This window comes from Pectinophora gossypiella, chromosome 12, assembly GCF_024362695.1.
Source record: "Pectinophora gossypiella chromosome 12, ilPecGoss1.1, whole genome shotgun sequence".
In the NCBI taxonomy this organism is placed as follows: Eukaryota; Metazoa; Arthropoda; class Insecta; order Lepidoptera; family Gelechiidae; genus Pectinophora; species Pectinophora gossypiella.
Window position 1 is genome coordinate 7607296 of NC_065415.1, and position 13421 is coordinate 7620716.

The 13421-nt window shown below is 33.5% G+C and overlaps 1 protein-coding gene and 1 long non-coding RNA gene across 2 annotated transcripts; one reads left to right on the plus strand and one right to left on the minus strand.

The window, feature by feature from the left end:
- Positions 1–5792: 5792 nt before the first annotated feature.
- On the minus strand, positions 5793–7550 carry LOC126371127 (uncharacterized). The gene is made up of 3 exons (XR_007566960.1): positions 7142–7550; positions 6470–6509; positions 5793–6301 (listed from the first exon to the last, which is right to left on the minus strand). It is a non-coding gene; the product is annotated as an uncharacterized LOC126371127 (long non-coding RNA).
- A 244-nt stretch (positions 7551–7794) lies between these two features.
- On the plus strand, positions 7795–12971 carry LOC126371114 (PRADC1-like protein). Its single transcript, XM_050016325.1, has 5 exons — positions 7795–7954; positions 8119–8255; positions 8549–8664; positions 9022–9147; positions 9597–12971. Exons 1-5 carry the CDS (start codon positions 7861–7863, stop codon positions 9766–9768), a joined length of 645 nt encoding a protein of 214 aa, XP_049872282.1. The 5' UTR covers positions 7795–7860; the 3' UTR covers positions 9769–12971.
- Positions 12972–13421: the final 450 nt, after the last annotated feature.

Genomic DNA, 13421 nt, shown 5'->3' on the forward strand with positions numbered 1-13421 from the left:
ATAGAATAGACGGAGCATATTTAAGACGAAAAAAAAACATAGGTTTTGTCTTTCGCACTCATGTGAGCCGTCATAAGTTAAAAAGAGATAAATATACTATCGTCGTAACGTCTTTTGTACTCGTGTAGCGGGTTTGTTATAGAAACGTACCTATAGTATATGTTTTTGTATCAGAACCACTAGTGCCGTTCCATGTTTTTATCGACATTATTATTGGCTAAATATTTCATGTTAGTCCAAGATCTAAAAAAATATACATTACAAATTGAATGATTAATTAAATACAGAAATAACGACCTAGTATCCATACCTGGGTGGGTAGAACCACAAGTAAATTAGTTAAAACGATACCTATTTGTACCCTGATAGAAAGATACCTAAGAAGAACCGTACGTTGCGGTGACAGATTCAGAACCACTTATTCAACGTAATTATCATGGACAAACTTGTTAAAGGTCAATTTATCATTTTTGAATCTATGTCATTTCGCAAGGTGTTATGGCCGAGGAGGTCGAGGACGGTCCATCTAGTCCACATATACTATAGTATCATTTTAATACGACATTGCGGCCACCCTTTGGTTGCTATAAATCACATACCTACCCTTTTATAAAAATTAAATACACGTTTTTCATTGACTTGACCGGAAATCGAATCGGCTCTCGATACAAGAAGTAGACGACCTTCTAGTATATTTCGGGGATTATCTCAATGCGATTAAAGAATAAAAGCAAATACTTCTTTATAAGATTTTTATTCAATATAGTTAGAATACAATGACTACGAAGCACTGAACAATTCCGACTTTTGGTGATAAAAAAAAATATTTCCTCTTGTTCACTTTCTTTAGAAGTGTATAGTGTCGGCTCTGGTCGTTATAACTTTACCTGCAAGAATGGCACATATTAACGTGGAGCACACAAATACACAAGCATTGCATGTTTACACATTGCACATAGAAGGAATAATCACAGGTAATTACAAAAATAGTTATTCATACTAATTATTTATAGAAGGAATAATCACAGGTAATTACCAAAATAGTTATTCATACTAATTATTTTGTGCAATAGAGAATATTTGTATTGTATTGAAATATTTTTTCCATGCTAATGTAGAATACAAAAACGAAATAGCTGCAAATTTATCTATAAACTTATAACTAAACTTAAACTCACCTTATGTGAGATATGTGAGTGAATATTGTTGGTACTGCATCTCTATGTAATATTTTTGTTTGGTATCCTGCTCGATAGAAAGCATCGCTCTATCGATCGATAGAGGTGTGCATCGCTATTGAGGCGCTTACGTTCCAGCTCAAACGGCATTCTGAGCGTGTTGACTGATAGGTGGGACTCCCCACTGCTGGGCCACTGGATGCGCTTACATACTGAAGTGGACTTGCAGATACCGGTGACCAGGCGGTGGGAACCTGCTTATTAGTAATGTGTTGTGTTAATGTGTACGTTTTCTTGTTGTTTATAATTGTCGAGCCGTGTCGTGTGTAAATGTTATTTTATTTTTATCGTTCTATTACTAACACTAGATTAAGTTGTTTATTGCTTGTTACTAACCACTATGGAACATGTCCGAAATAAACTCTTTTTATTTTTTTTTATTTTTTTTTTTTAAAGCAAGATACATCGAAATGTAATTAGCACAGGCTTAAATAAGGAGAAGGCGTCCTTCAGAAGAGAGAATTATCTCGTTTCATGGTCTGAATCTAATTGTTTCTTAATTTCTTGTTTCGTAAATTAGGATATTTAGGAAATCTGGAAAATACAATATCTTTATGTAATCTTCATCCAAATCGGAAACAGGTCGAAAAATAAATTAAACGTGAATAGAATAACGCAACATGTAGATGTTACATTCAAACATAATATTATGTTATCGATATCAAAGGACAACACTACTTATAATACTTTGGGTACATGATCTGTCAAAGCTGATTAACGTAAAATGTGAAATCAATTATTTGTACAAATGTGACGGCTTTGCTGAAAATATGCGTCTGCATCGTGTTTAGGGCTCAATAAACTTTACAAAAACCAGACCAGGTAATGTATTTCTTGCACACAAACATGTATTATGTGGTCGATAACTTACCCATGGTGAGACATTGTTTGATCGTTCTCCATTATAACACCCATTCTACTCTCACAACCAATAGCTACGCAAGCCATGGTTCATAATGAATAACTATTTCACAGATTGTTTATATAAAAAGTTAAAATAATGTCCCAAAACACCAAAAAACTAACGGCAGGTTTGGTATCCAGCTGACTACCACAACATCTCAAAACGGTAAACACTGACGTTCTAGACAGCGGTGTTTGTCTATGTTTGTTTCTTTTTTCCACAGAGATTGTTGCCATAGGGAAGAAAGAGAGCTGTGATAGTTTGATCGTCACTCTAAAATATTATCCGTCTATTCTATACAAAGACCTTGTATAGAATAGACGGAGCATATTTAAGACGAAAGAAAAACATAGGTTTTGTCTTTCGCACTCATGTGAGCCGTCATAAGTTAAAAAGAGATAAATATACTATCGTCGTAACGTCTTTTGTACTCGTGTAGCGGGTTTGTTATAGAAACGTACCTATAGTATATGTTTTTGTATCAGAACCACTAGTGCCGTTCCATGTCTTTATCGACATTATTATTGGCTAAATATTTCATGTTAGTCCAAGATCTAAAAAAATATACATTACAAATTGAATGATTAATTAAATACAGAAATAACGACCTAGTATCCATACCTGGGTGGGTAGAACCACAAGTAAATTAGTTAAAACGATACCTATTTGTACCCTGATAGAAAGATACCTAAGAAGAACCGTACGTTGCGGTGACAGATTCAGAACCACTTATTCAACGTAATTATCATGGACAAACTTGTTAAAGGTCAATTTATCATTTTTGAATCTATGTCATTTCGCAAGGTGTTATGGCCGAGGAGGTCGAGGACGGTCCATCTAGTCCACATATACTATAGTATCATTTTAATATGACATTGCGGCCACCCTTTGGTTGCTATAAATCACATACCTACCCTTTTATAAAAATTAAATACACGTTTTTCATTGACTTGACCGGAAATCGAATCGGCTCTCGATACAAGAAGTAGACGACCTTCTAGTATATTTCGGGGATTATCTCAATGCGATTAAAGAATAAAAGCAAATACTTCTTTATAAGATTTTTATTCAATATAGTTAGAATACAATGACTACGAAGCACTGAACAATTCCGACTTTTGGTGATAAAAAAAAATATTTCCTCTTGTTCACTTTCTTTAGAAGTGTATAGTGTCGGCTCTGGTCGTTATAACTTTACCTGCAAGAATGGCACATATTAACGTGGAGCACACAAATACACAAGCATTGCATGTTTACACATTGCACATAGAAGGAATAATCACAGGTAATTACAAAAATAGTTATTCATACTAATTATTTATAGAAGGAATAATCACAGGTAATTACCAAAATAGTTATTCATACTAATTATTTTGTGCAATAGAGAATATTTGTATTGTATTGAAATATTTTTTCCATGCTAATGAAGAATACAAAAACGAAATAGCTGCAAATTTATCTATAAACTTATAACTAAACTTAAACTCACCTTATGTGAGATATGTGAGTGAATATTGTTGGTACTGCATCTCTATGTAATATTTTTGTTTGGTATCCTGCTCGATAGAAAGCAAGATACATCGAAATGTAATTAGCACAGGCTTAAATAAGGAGAAGGCGTCCTTCAGAAGAGAGAATTATCTCGTTTCATGGTCTGAATCTAATTGTTTCTTAATTTCTTGTTTCGTAAATTAGGATATTTAGGAAATCTGGAAAATACAATATCTTTATGTAATCTTCATCCAAATCGGAAACAGGTCGAAAAATAAATTAAACGTGAATAGAATAACGCAACATGTAGATGTTACATTCAAACATAATATTATGTTATCGATATCAAAGGACAACACTACTTATAATACTTTGGGTACATGATCTGTCAAAGCTGATTAACGTAAAATGTGAAATCAATTATTTGTACAAATGTGACGGCTTTGCTGAAAATATGCGTCTGCATCGTGTTTAGGGCTCAATAAACTTTACAAAAACCAGACCAGGTAATGTATTTCTTGCACACAAACATGTATTATGTGGTCGATAACTTACCCATGGTGAGACATTGTTTGATCGTTCTCCATTATAACACCCATTCTACTCTCACAACCAATAGCTACGCAAGCCATGGTTCATAATGAATAACTATTTCACAGATTGTTTATATAAAAAGTTAAAATAATGTCCCAAAACACCAAAAAACTAACGGCAGGTTTGGTATCCAGCTGACTACCACAACATCTCAAAACGGTAAACACCTCAGAACAATAACTAAAGCATAGAAGGAAGGCTAAAATAGCAACAGAACTCTATAATTCTGCTCTACTTTATCTTACGAAACCGGCGTAATGTTAGACAAAGACGCATATACAAAAATTGTTTCGTAATTTCGTAGGTTGTCACAAGTTTTTCATTGCCTAGTGTTGGGTTTCACTTTAGTAATATGTCGATAAAATTAAATTTACTTACAATTAATGTCGATAAAATTTTTTTACAAGATTTCTTTTTGTAGGATGCAATTATCTTCTTCTTGATGAAAGGAGACTCTGTCTCTGATAGGTAAGTATCTAACCATTTTTGGATTATATTGTCTGGTTTATATTAGTTTGGAGCTGCAGCTCACATTCAGGAAGGAAAGAAAATAGCCAACTGTTATCGTTTCATCGGTAAGTATTTTGTAATATTCGAATTTATTTATGATGTCATCCGCCGTGCACTGGTGTCGATCGACGTGCCGTCTGGAACTCCGGTATTGGAACCGCCGCCGCCGGGTCTAAGCCGCACAGACGGTAAGAGGCCCGATGGGGTCACGCCATAGACATAGAAAAGAGTATGGACTGAAAATACCTACAGAAAAAACGTGCCACTCTGTAAACATAAAATGGCGGTCTTTACTAGGGCTACAAGCTGTTTCAATACTAGGATTACCATACTCGTACCTACTAGATATAGCATTATACTTACCATCCGGTCTCAGGAATATGATGAACTGATAAAACGTAGAGTTTTCAGTGTTTACGTTCCCTTTGTTAGGACCAGCTTTTCAAAACGTCATCCTTTCTTTTTACATCCATATCTTTACAATAAGGTTTGCAGAGCTCTGCAGTTCGTAAAAACACTTTCCACGTCCAAGGCTAAGAAAGCGATCGAAATTTGGTTACAAGAGCTAAACTATGTCGAAACAGAGGCTCTAATGCCGAAAAACAGCTACTGCTCCCTTTGAACCTCCCACACACACATGCACACACTCACACACATACACACACACACACACACACACACACACACACTCACACACACATACATACACACACACACACACACTCACACACACACACACACACACATTACTCCATACCTAGAAGTTTTATTTTTGTTAATTTTAAATATTTTTATTATGTTTCATTATTGTGTATTTTGATATAAGCAGTTATAATTTTTCATAGTGCTCTGTATTCTGTCCGTGTGTCCATTTTGTAAATCCTGACAGGAAATCGTACTCTGGCCCCTGCGATACAAGCTGAGCTTAGTGCAGGGACCGCCGCATATCTAGAGTAATTGGTCTTATTATAGTTGTCTATATTTTTATTAATGTAAAATTGTAAGCCTATGTTCAATAAAGATTATTATTATTATTATTATTATTACTTTAAAAAATACGGCATACAAGTATTCATAAGAGAACAGAAAGGGAAAGTAAAAGGTAGGTAGGTGGTGTACTGTATCTTTCGTGTAAAACTTGTAAGTATTGTATGTTGTGTGCAATAAAGTATATTTGTATTTGTAAAGGAAGGTTTAGTCAAGATTTATCTAAGTCGCTTACACAAATCTATAACATTCATTACATTCTTTATTGGGCGCAGTTCGTATCAACCTGGAGTGTTGGAGTAGGAGTAAATAAGAACAGGAGGTAAAATGAAATATAAATTAGATCGTAAATCTGTTCATTTTCATTAGCAAGTATTTATTTCACACGTTATTAATTATGTACATTATATTTACAATAAATACAAATTTATTAATTTCTAAACAGTGTCAATTTGCTTAGAAACTGTCTTTGTGACACCCTGTCACATTGTTTTTTTTTTTCATTAAGTCGTTTGATCTTGAGGCGGGACTTGTTCAGCTTTTCTTTTAAATTTTTCATCTCGTCTTCTTGAACTGACTGAAATAAAGTTTAATAATAATGTTAAAATAGTATATGTACAAAATAATCTATAAAAATAAAAGTAAAATATATCTGATTTAAGTGCATTGTGCAGCTGGTTGAATTATACACTCTATATATGTATATCATATTAAAAATATAAAAAAAGAAAATTATTTGATATACCTTTTCATGTAAATCCAGTCGACACTTTTGGATTTAATATCTGAAATCAAAGATAATAATAATTTACTTATATAAAACGTGTACAACTCATAATTGTTTAGACATAAAACAACTACAGACTTAGTATATACTAAGTTTATTAAGTACATAATAATATGTAGTTGAATGATAGATAGTATAAACGTGTTGTGATAACATGATACAAATATCTTATCTATCTATCCAGCAGTGAGATGATGCAGGCTAGGCTGAAATTTAAATTTAAACACCATTTCATCTGTCTGATCTATAATGTTCAATGTAGGAATAGCATCGTCTCGAAGACGCCTCCGCTTTGAATTAGGAACACACATAAATGAATCCGCAGTAAAATGTTTCGAGCAAATACGGCTGTACTTATTTGGAATCCAATTTCGTCTATTAATGCGAATTATCCATTCTTTCTCTTTGTTATCGTCTACAGGAAATCTAAAAATTAAAAGTATCGATAATTTTAGTACATCACTATGGACAATCAACATAACCTCAAATCAATTCCGTATTCATCGATGAAACGTATAATATAATGGATATCTCAAATATTTTATGCTACAAATCTATTCAGCAAAACATATTACTTTCCTAAAATTGTTCAGCAGTTCACATTTCACTAGAAAATTACAAAAAACTTACCGATGAAACGACAGAAGTTGTTGGCTATTTTCTTTTCTTCCTGAATGTGAGCTGCAGCCCCATACCATACAAGACATAATGTCACACAGTCGAGACACTCAATTATTTGATATAAATAAAAGTTTCTTTCCATTTATTTGGAAAAATATTGTTAAATTATCACTTAAAACAATCTGAACACAAGACACTCGTAAACACAGTTGACGCGACCGTGTCAAATAGTTCGGTAAATATAAGTAAAATCTTCTTATGTATGTTACTATGTATTTGGCCGAGTTAAAATGAGTCCAATAGGTCCAAATGACATTTCATGTTGTGACAACCTCGGAAAAAATGAAGCAAAGAGCGAATCATTTGTCCTTTTCTCACTCATAGTTTGTGTCGTAAGCTAGAAGAGAGCCGGTTTATAGTTTCTGAATTCTTATTTTAGCCTTCCTTCTATGCTTTAGTTATTGTTCTGAGGTAAACACTGACGTTCTAGACAGCGGTGTTTGTCTATGTTTGTTTCTTTTTTCCACAGAGATTGTTGCCATAGGGAAGAAAGAGAGCTGTGATAGTTTGATCGTCACTCTAAAATATTATCCGTCTATTCTATACAAGGTCTTTGATTCTATACAAGGTCTTTGGTCAGAATCAAGTCGGAATGTTTTATTTTTTTAAGGTTAAGTTCGTTTCTGTGATCTGTCATAGTGCAGTCGCCTATAATTAATTAATAAAACATGCAAGATACAAGTATTTTCAAATTCAAATATTTAGTGCCACTTTATTCAAGCTTATTGATTGTGTTATTTGCTGGCTTCGTATCTTCGGGAGGTATGGTTATATGTTAAACTATTTGATGTCGTCTATGTTTCCCATACTTACCTCTTTATATCGAATGTGTGACTAATTTAATATCTTATTGCGCGATTACAATGTTCTGAAGACTAGTGTACAGTGTGATTTTATATATTACAGAATATTTATCATTTTTTCAGCCAATGATTTACATTTTAACGATGGGGCTTCTACAGCGGATATTATTGCGGGAGATGTTTTTTTTGAAATTTTGGATCCTCCCGAGCTTAGTTACTCTTTTCGTGTAAGGCCAGCTAAAGACTTTGGTGCAGTATTTGTAAGTAACTTCTATTCAGTTTTCTGTAATATGTTTATGCACTCTATTGGTTTTATGGTTGAGGTGATATGTTAAAAACAACTTACTAGGATTACTAGTAGCAATGTGTACTTATTGTACTAAGATATTTGCAAATGATTATTCTTTTATTATGTGCATGACTGTTTGGGCTGTCTTCTTGATTAATCTTGTATAAGTAATTAAACCTCCATTGGGAGACATAGAGATGGCAGTTGTTTATTGTCTTTTTGTGTATTAACAGGTAATAAAATAAATACAATTTACAATTTCAGAATGACAGTATGCGGTTTGACAAAGCAAGATTAGTCCCAACAGTTCCACTGCACAGTTGCACAGATATTCAGAATCAAGAAGACTTGTTAGGGCACATTGCATTATCTGAAAGAGGGTAAGATTTTTTGCTGTGTTTGTCAAGAGTTCTGGAAATTCTAACAACATAATTTTTATATGCCTTGCAGAAAGTCAAAACAAGCCAATGATGACTAGTATTATAGAAGTATTAGTATATAGGTGAATATAATATTATTAGTGTTTTTTATGTTAATGTATTTAGGTATGTGCCAGAAAGTGTATAAAATAGTTTTTTTTTGTAATTTAATGTTGCACCCCGGACATTTAAGTCCTCATTTTACACAGACACTTTGACATTTTCATACACCAGACGCTGGTGGGGAGAGGAGAGTTGCCATTCTATACATAGTATTATTCCTTATTCTATGTTAATGTAGATGTTTTCTCCTTCCAGGGAGTGTTCGTTCGTGTTTAAAACTGCAAAAGCCCAGCAGGCTGGTGCTAGAGCTGTGATCATCACAGAATCCATAGACAAATGGGAAGATGCTCTCGACCACCTTATAGAGATGGTTGATGATAAGTAAGTTGCTTTTGTGTATAAGTAAACAATTTTTTTATTGATTTTCACCATTGTTTCTTCTGATAATTTCATATTTTAAAGGCTGTAAACATGTCTCTAATGAAGCCACATTACTGTCTTTACCTTCACCTGTTTGTTTACCTAATTATCATATTTAAATTCAAATCTGAGGAATTTTACTTTGTCATACTAGATTGCATTGAATCAATGTCTGTCAAGTAAATGCAGTTTATTGAATGGCAATGGTTTTAGATTGTATAAATTTTCTTAAAATAATATATCATTTTGTTTTGTTATGTTAAATTAGTATATGTAAATTATTTATGTTATATACATTTTATGAAGTTTACCATGCATCATAACAATTAAGGTGACTCCCTTGTTATTATAAAAATATTATATTACTATGTTTTATCATTGATCTCACTATTATATTGTATTCCTTTCAGGATGGAAGTGGATGTTAATATACCAGCAGGTTTCCTACTCGGGCGAAGCGGAGCCACGATTCTGCGCACTTTAAGAAGATTACATAGAAGATACGCAATTATCAACCTACCAGTCAACATGACCCATGTGCCTATTAATAAAATGAATCAGCCGCCTTGGATTGCTTGGTAATGTGATAAAATTCTAGTTGTTTACATTGTAAAGGTCAAATTGGGTATTCATTATCAACTTTTTTACTGTGCAATGATTTTGACAAATTTTATGAAATGAACTGCACTTAAATAAAATAGAGGACTAGTGATCACCATAGTAGATTGTGTATCCCATTATTTAGTAATTTTTAAATAAACTAGATGTCTCTAGTTGTATTTAAACATTATCAATATCTTCTATTGTGTATTCTTCAATAAAAGAAGAATATTATTATGCATACTGCAGGTGAGATGGCAATGACATGTGTTCGGAAATAGTTGATTTTGTTAGCTGCAGCTCTTTATTATATAAAAAAACTTAGATGGCGTTGCAAAGTATCATATTGGTGCTAATTCCTGTAAATACCATCTAATTTTATTTTAAGTTATATCTGTCATTTTCTTATCCGCCGAAAAGGAAAGGGACGGGTTATTGACAAGCATAAAATTTATGGAACACACGTCAATTTTAAGCACAAATCTAAACCAACCGTCTAAAAATTTTACATCCGCCAATAACCCGACACAGTTAGGTAGACAGCACGTCAAACGGATTGCATACCAGCGACGTACCTTTTGATTCGCCCGGGTTATTCATTCATTTACTCATTCTTTAAATCCCTCTGGAACAAATGCGACACGTAAGTGGAAATACGTTTCTTTTATTCTTTCCGGGTTATGCGTCGCAGTATGGCGATTGACTAAGTCCTCTAGTATAGTTCGTCCATGGAATTACTCATAAATACCTTGTTACCGAGTGTTGGCTCTCAGGCCGCCTCAGTAGTTAATGCAGCAAATCTACAAAAGTCACGTAAAAAATGCCCTATATTTAGGTTGAGGTCCAAAGAAACAGAGGTGAGGTTAGACATTGCCTATTAGAGTGTTCAGCAATTGATTACGGTTTAGATGATTATCTAATTTCTTCGTTCATCGAGAATTCCTTGTAATGACTTCAGAAATACTTTATTTTGCCTGACTAATTATTTTATTCTACTTCATAACTAACATAACATAACAAATACTTTATCGCACACACAGGAAATACAAGATTCAAAAACAAAAGATAAATAAAAAGTACAATAGGTGACCTTATTGTTAAACAGCAATCTCACCTAGGCAACATTTGAGTAGAGGAGACTGACTATTCTTTATGTTAAAAGACTTAATCACTAAGGTAACTAAGAGTTATATTTAATAGGGACGTTTACTATGTTCCGCCACACTTCCGCGATTTGGTTGTGAGGAAAGTTGCAATATATTGAGCATGTTGCGCAATTTATTGCCGGCAAATGTTGCTTAATGAATACCCGGTTTTAATAACACGTGATTGATAATGATAAGAATGAAAGAAGCTTTGGGTTTTGTTGGCCAAATTCGTATACAATTAGTGGGTACATTTTAGAACTATTTATGTCTTTAGTGGACTCAGGAATGAACAAACCGAACATATTATGGGTTTTATTGTATCGGAAAATAACTGGAAAAAAGAAATGTGATTATCATTTCTATGTTATATAGTTAATATTTTTCACTGATGCAGCTGTAAATTAATGAAATTATCATTCTTTCTGAAAAAAAGTATTACAATACTATCTTCTTGGAAGCCGAATAATGAAGATTAGTGTCATATTGTTTTTTTTAACAAACTAACATAATATATCTTCACGCCTGTATCCCCGTAAGGGTAAGCAGAGGTGTATAGTCGTTCTTTTAAAAAATATAATGCCACAGAAAAATTACTAGTATACCTATACTTGTGTTGCCAATTAAAATCCTTTTTCCTGAAACCTGCACATTTTTACTTTTGTCGAGCTGTAAAATTTACAACATAACATCACGCCTGTAACCCCAAAGGGGTAGGCAGAGGTGTATAGTACTATATACACCCAATCCTCGCCAGCTATGTTTAAGTCCCATTTAACCTCGTAAAGCCGAGGTTTCCAGACACAATAGTAAAACAATGGAGTTTGGATTTTAAAAGGACTCGGCGTTACGACTTTAATACGGACCAATGATAATATAGTTGAAAATATTAAGGATCACATACAACTGTATCCGTTTATCCTGTGATTTATATTTTGTTGCCTACTGTACTTGTTGTAGGACTATTCGCAGGGAAGTATCGTACATTTTATCAAAGCAAAATTAGGGCAAAATGCATGATATTTATAAGTACCAATTTTTAAAAAGATAGGCGTGCGATCTTTGTAGAATCATGGTGTTATATTATTGTCAGGATGTTGTTAACACAGCCTGATAAACAGTTCTAAGTAAGTACAAATAATTTTGTTGTTTGTTATTTTTTTTAAGCTACCATGTTGCCAAATACTTGATGTGTTTTGTATGTTTTATTTCACACTTCGTTGTAGAACAAGTGACCAGTGAGAATTTGATTTATTTTTAGAAGCTTTCCAGTTGGTGATAATAACTTGAAATTGTAGTATGATTTGTGTCTAGGCTCCGTTGAATATAGGTTGATGGATTTGACAGCTGTCAGAACAATACATTTTCCTGTTTTGTCTCTCTTCCGCACTTGACTTTAGTGCGGAAGACCGCACTAGACTGCATACTAATACAGTCAAGACAGAAAGAGACAGAAAGATAGTTCTTTCTGTACTGCTTACAAGTTAATCAAGCCGTATTTAACGTAGTGATTTGTTGATATTTTTCTAGGGTTTAGTTATTTTCATCTAGTCTCTAGATGTAAAATTATGATAAGGCCACAAATAGTTTAGCTGAGATTGTTCATGTCATGTCATGAGGTGTAACATGTATAATAGAACCCTGTCGCTTTAACACATTTGACATTATTGTCTACAAACCTAATGTGACATGGTACTAAAGTGTATACATATTAATGCTCGTGACCATGACGATAAGAAAAAAAAACATGAATAATATTCACTGAGCTTATTTTTCAGTACTTGCCTCGGACCTAATGAGACGGCCTTAACTTATGAAATTCTATTAAATAGTGTTGTAAATACTGTTTGTTATACCTTAAAAAAAGCATATTAGGCCTAAGGCCTACTTGGCTTAAATAGTTTTCAAAACATTTAAACACTGTTATTTATTGTAATTGTGAAAATATGTAAACGTAAAATATGAATCTCGTAAGATTTCACTTAAGCATGCCTGTAAAAAGTATAAGGATCTCAGTCGCAATAAAATATGCTCCTGTAATGTTTCTTTTAATTATACTTATCTAAACTTATGTCGTATTGCGTATACATACATAAACTCACGCCCGCATCGCTTATGGGTGGGCAGAGGCACAAGCTATCGAAGAATCTTGCAGCTATTGTTGATACCAGGTCCTAACATGGATATTATAAACCTTATGGTGACGAGGAATCAGATTATGGCCCATAACAATTGTCCATCATGTTAGAAAGGTGCCTGCGATGATAAGCAGCTGAACGTCTATAGCTAGTTTACACTTAGGTTAGGTGTGTATAGCCACGTGTTTACCGTCATTTTCTGATAATGATAGGAAAACAGTATTCGAGAATAACAACATTCAACAACAACAACAAAGCATCACGCCTGCATCCCCAAAGGGATAGAAGTGTATATTTAATTCCCATGTGGCGAACCTATTGATATTAACCGAGCACAAATCCTGGAAACCAC